Genomic DNA, 1,467 nt, shown 5'->3' on the forward strand with positions numbered 1-1,467 from the left:
TATCCACGCGCTGGCGCCTCCAGCGCAGCTCCACCTGGTTGAAAGCTTTGCTCGCCATGGCGAGAATGCTCGGCAAGACATTGCGGCGCAAGCGCAATCGCTTGCTTCCGAGCGCGATGCCGCGCTACAAGAAGTTGCCGACCTCAACGCTCGAGGACGTGCTCTGGAGGACACCCTCCATCACACGACTGCGCGTATGTCCGCGCAGACAGCTTCGAAGCCGAAGCAACGCACCGTAAAGCTCGAAGTCCCCAAGTATGGAGGACTTGCCTCCCACCAACTGCTTCGTTGGATCAAGCAAGTAAGTCGTGCCGCGGATGCTTTGAACATCGATGACGATGAGATCCGCGTGTCTTTCGCCATGTCGCACCTTACCGGTCGTGCGGACGATTGGGCCTGGGGCCTAACTTGCGAAGACGGCTTCGCGTTTGCCAATTTCGATGATTTCATCGAACAATTGAAGGCAGCGTTCCTGCCAGCGAACAGCGACTTCCGGTACCGCGCGGAGTATCTATCTGCCAGGCAAGGCAAGCGCTCTATTCGTGAGTACGTCCACGATCTGCGCTTCCTTGCGTCCTGTGTCACCCAGAAGTCTTCGCTCTCCGAAGAGACTAAGGTGACTATTTTTATGAACGGCCTCAACGACTCAGCTGCGCGCACGCAGCTTTTTCGGACATATCCTTCGACATTCGAAGATGCCGTCCGCACCGCGCTGGCCGAAGAGTTTTCGGTTCTCCAATCTCGCACCACTACCAAGACCCGCGACCCACATGACATGGAGGTCTCTGCTATGACCTCACCCACCACCGACCGTCGTTGCTTCAACTGCAACCGACCGGGACACTTCTCCCGCGAGTGTCGCCAACCACGCCGTGCGGCGACATCCGCTCGTGGTACTGCCGCATCCCCTGCACCCCGCTTCGCACATCCCGTTGTCGATCGCGCACGCGGCGGTCGCGAGTTTCCTCGCGGGCGGGGAAACGGGACTCCTCAGTAGGCGCGAGGCGTCCTGCTGAGGCTACAGAGGGCTTGCCGTTTGATCGTGGTGGCATAACACGATCAGCAGGCCCTGCCTCGGACACAGTGATTCTGTGTCAAATCGGAAGACAACCTTCCCGCATGTTGTCCTTCCCCAGTCGTATCTCTGGGTACGGCCGTTTGTTCCGCGTCCTGATCGACAGCGGTGCGTCGGAAAATTATGCCCGGCGCGCATCGCCGCACTCCGTCGTGCGTGTAAAGATGGCTGATGGCAAGGTTGTCACCTCGCCGAAGGTCCTTGTCGACCTTCCCACGTCGGTGGGAGATTTTGTCTCGACCGAACAATTCTACGTCATCGACCTCGATGACCGCTGGGATTTGATCCTTGGCATGCGATGGTTGGAGAAACACCAACCCTGGATCGATTGGCGATCCAAGACCATGCGCAAGATCGCATCCGTCCACCCTTCTACCGACCTAGGCGTGATC

At 58.6% G+C, this 1,467-nt stretch overlaps 1 protein-coding gene across 1 annotated transcript; it reads left to right on the forward strand.

The window, feature by feature from the left end:
• Positions 1-56: 56 nt before the first annotated feature.
• On the forward strand, positions 57-997 carry H257_05575 (hypothetical protein; the record flags this gene model as incomplete). Its single annotated transcript, XM_009830491.1, has 2 exons — positions 57-158; positions 209-997. 2 exons carry the CDS (start codon positions 57-59, stop codon positions 995-997), a joined length of 891 nt encoding a protein of 296 aa, XP_009828793.1.
• Between the last annotated feature and the right edge of the window lie 470 nt (positions 998-1,467).

This window comes from Aphanomyces astaci (genome assembly GCF_000520075.1).
Source record: "Aphanomyces astaci strain APO3 unplaced genomic scaffold supercont1.10, whole genome shotgun sequence".
Classification (NCBI taxonomy): Eukaryota; Oomycota; class Saprolegniomycetes; order Saprolegniales; family Verrucalvaceae; genus Aphanomyces; species Aphanomyces astaci.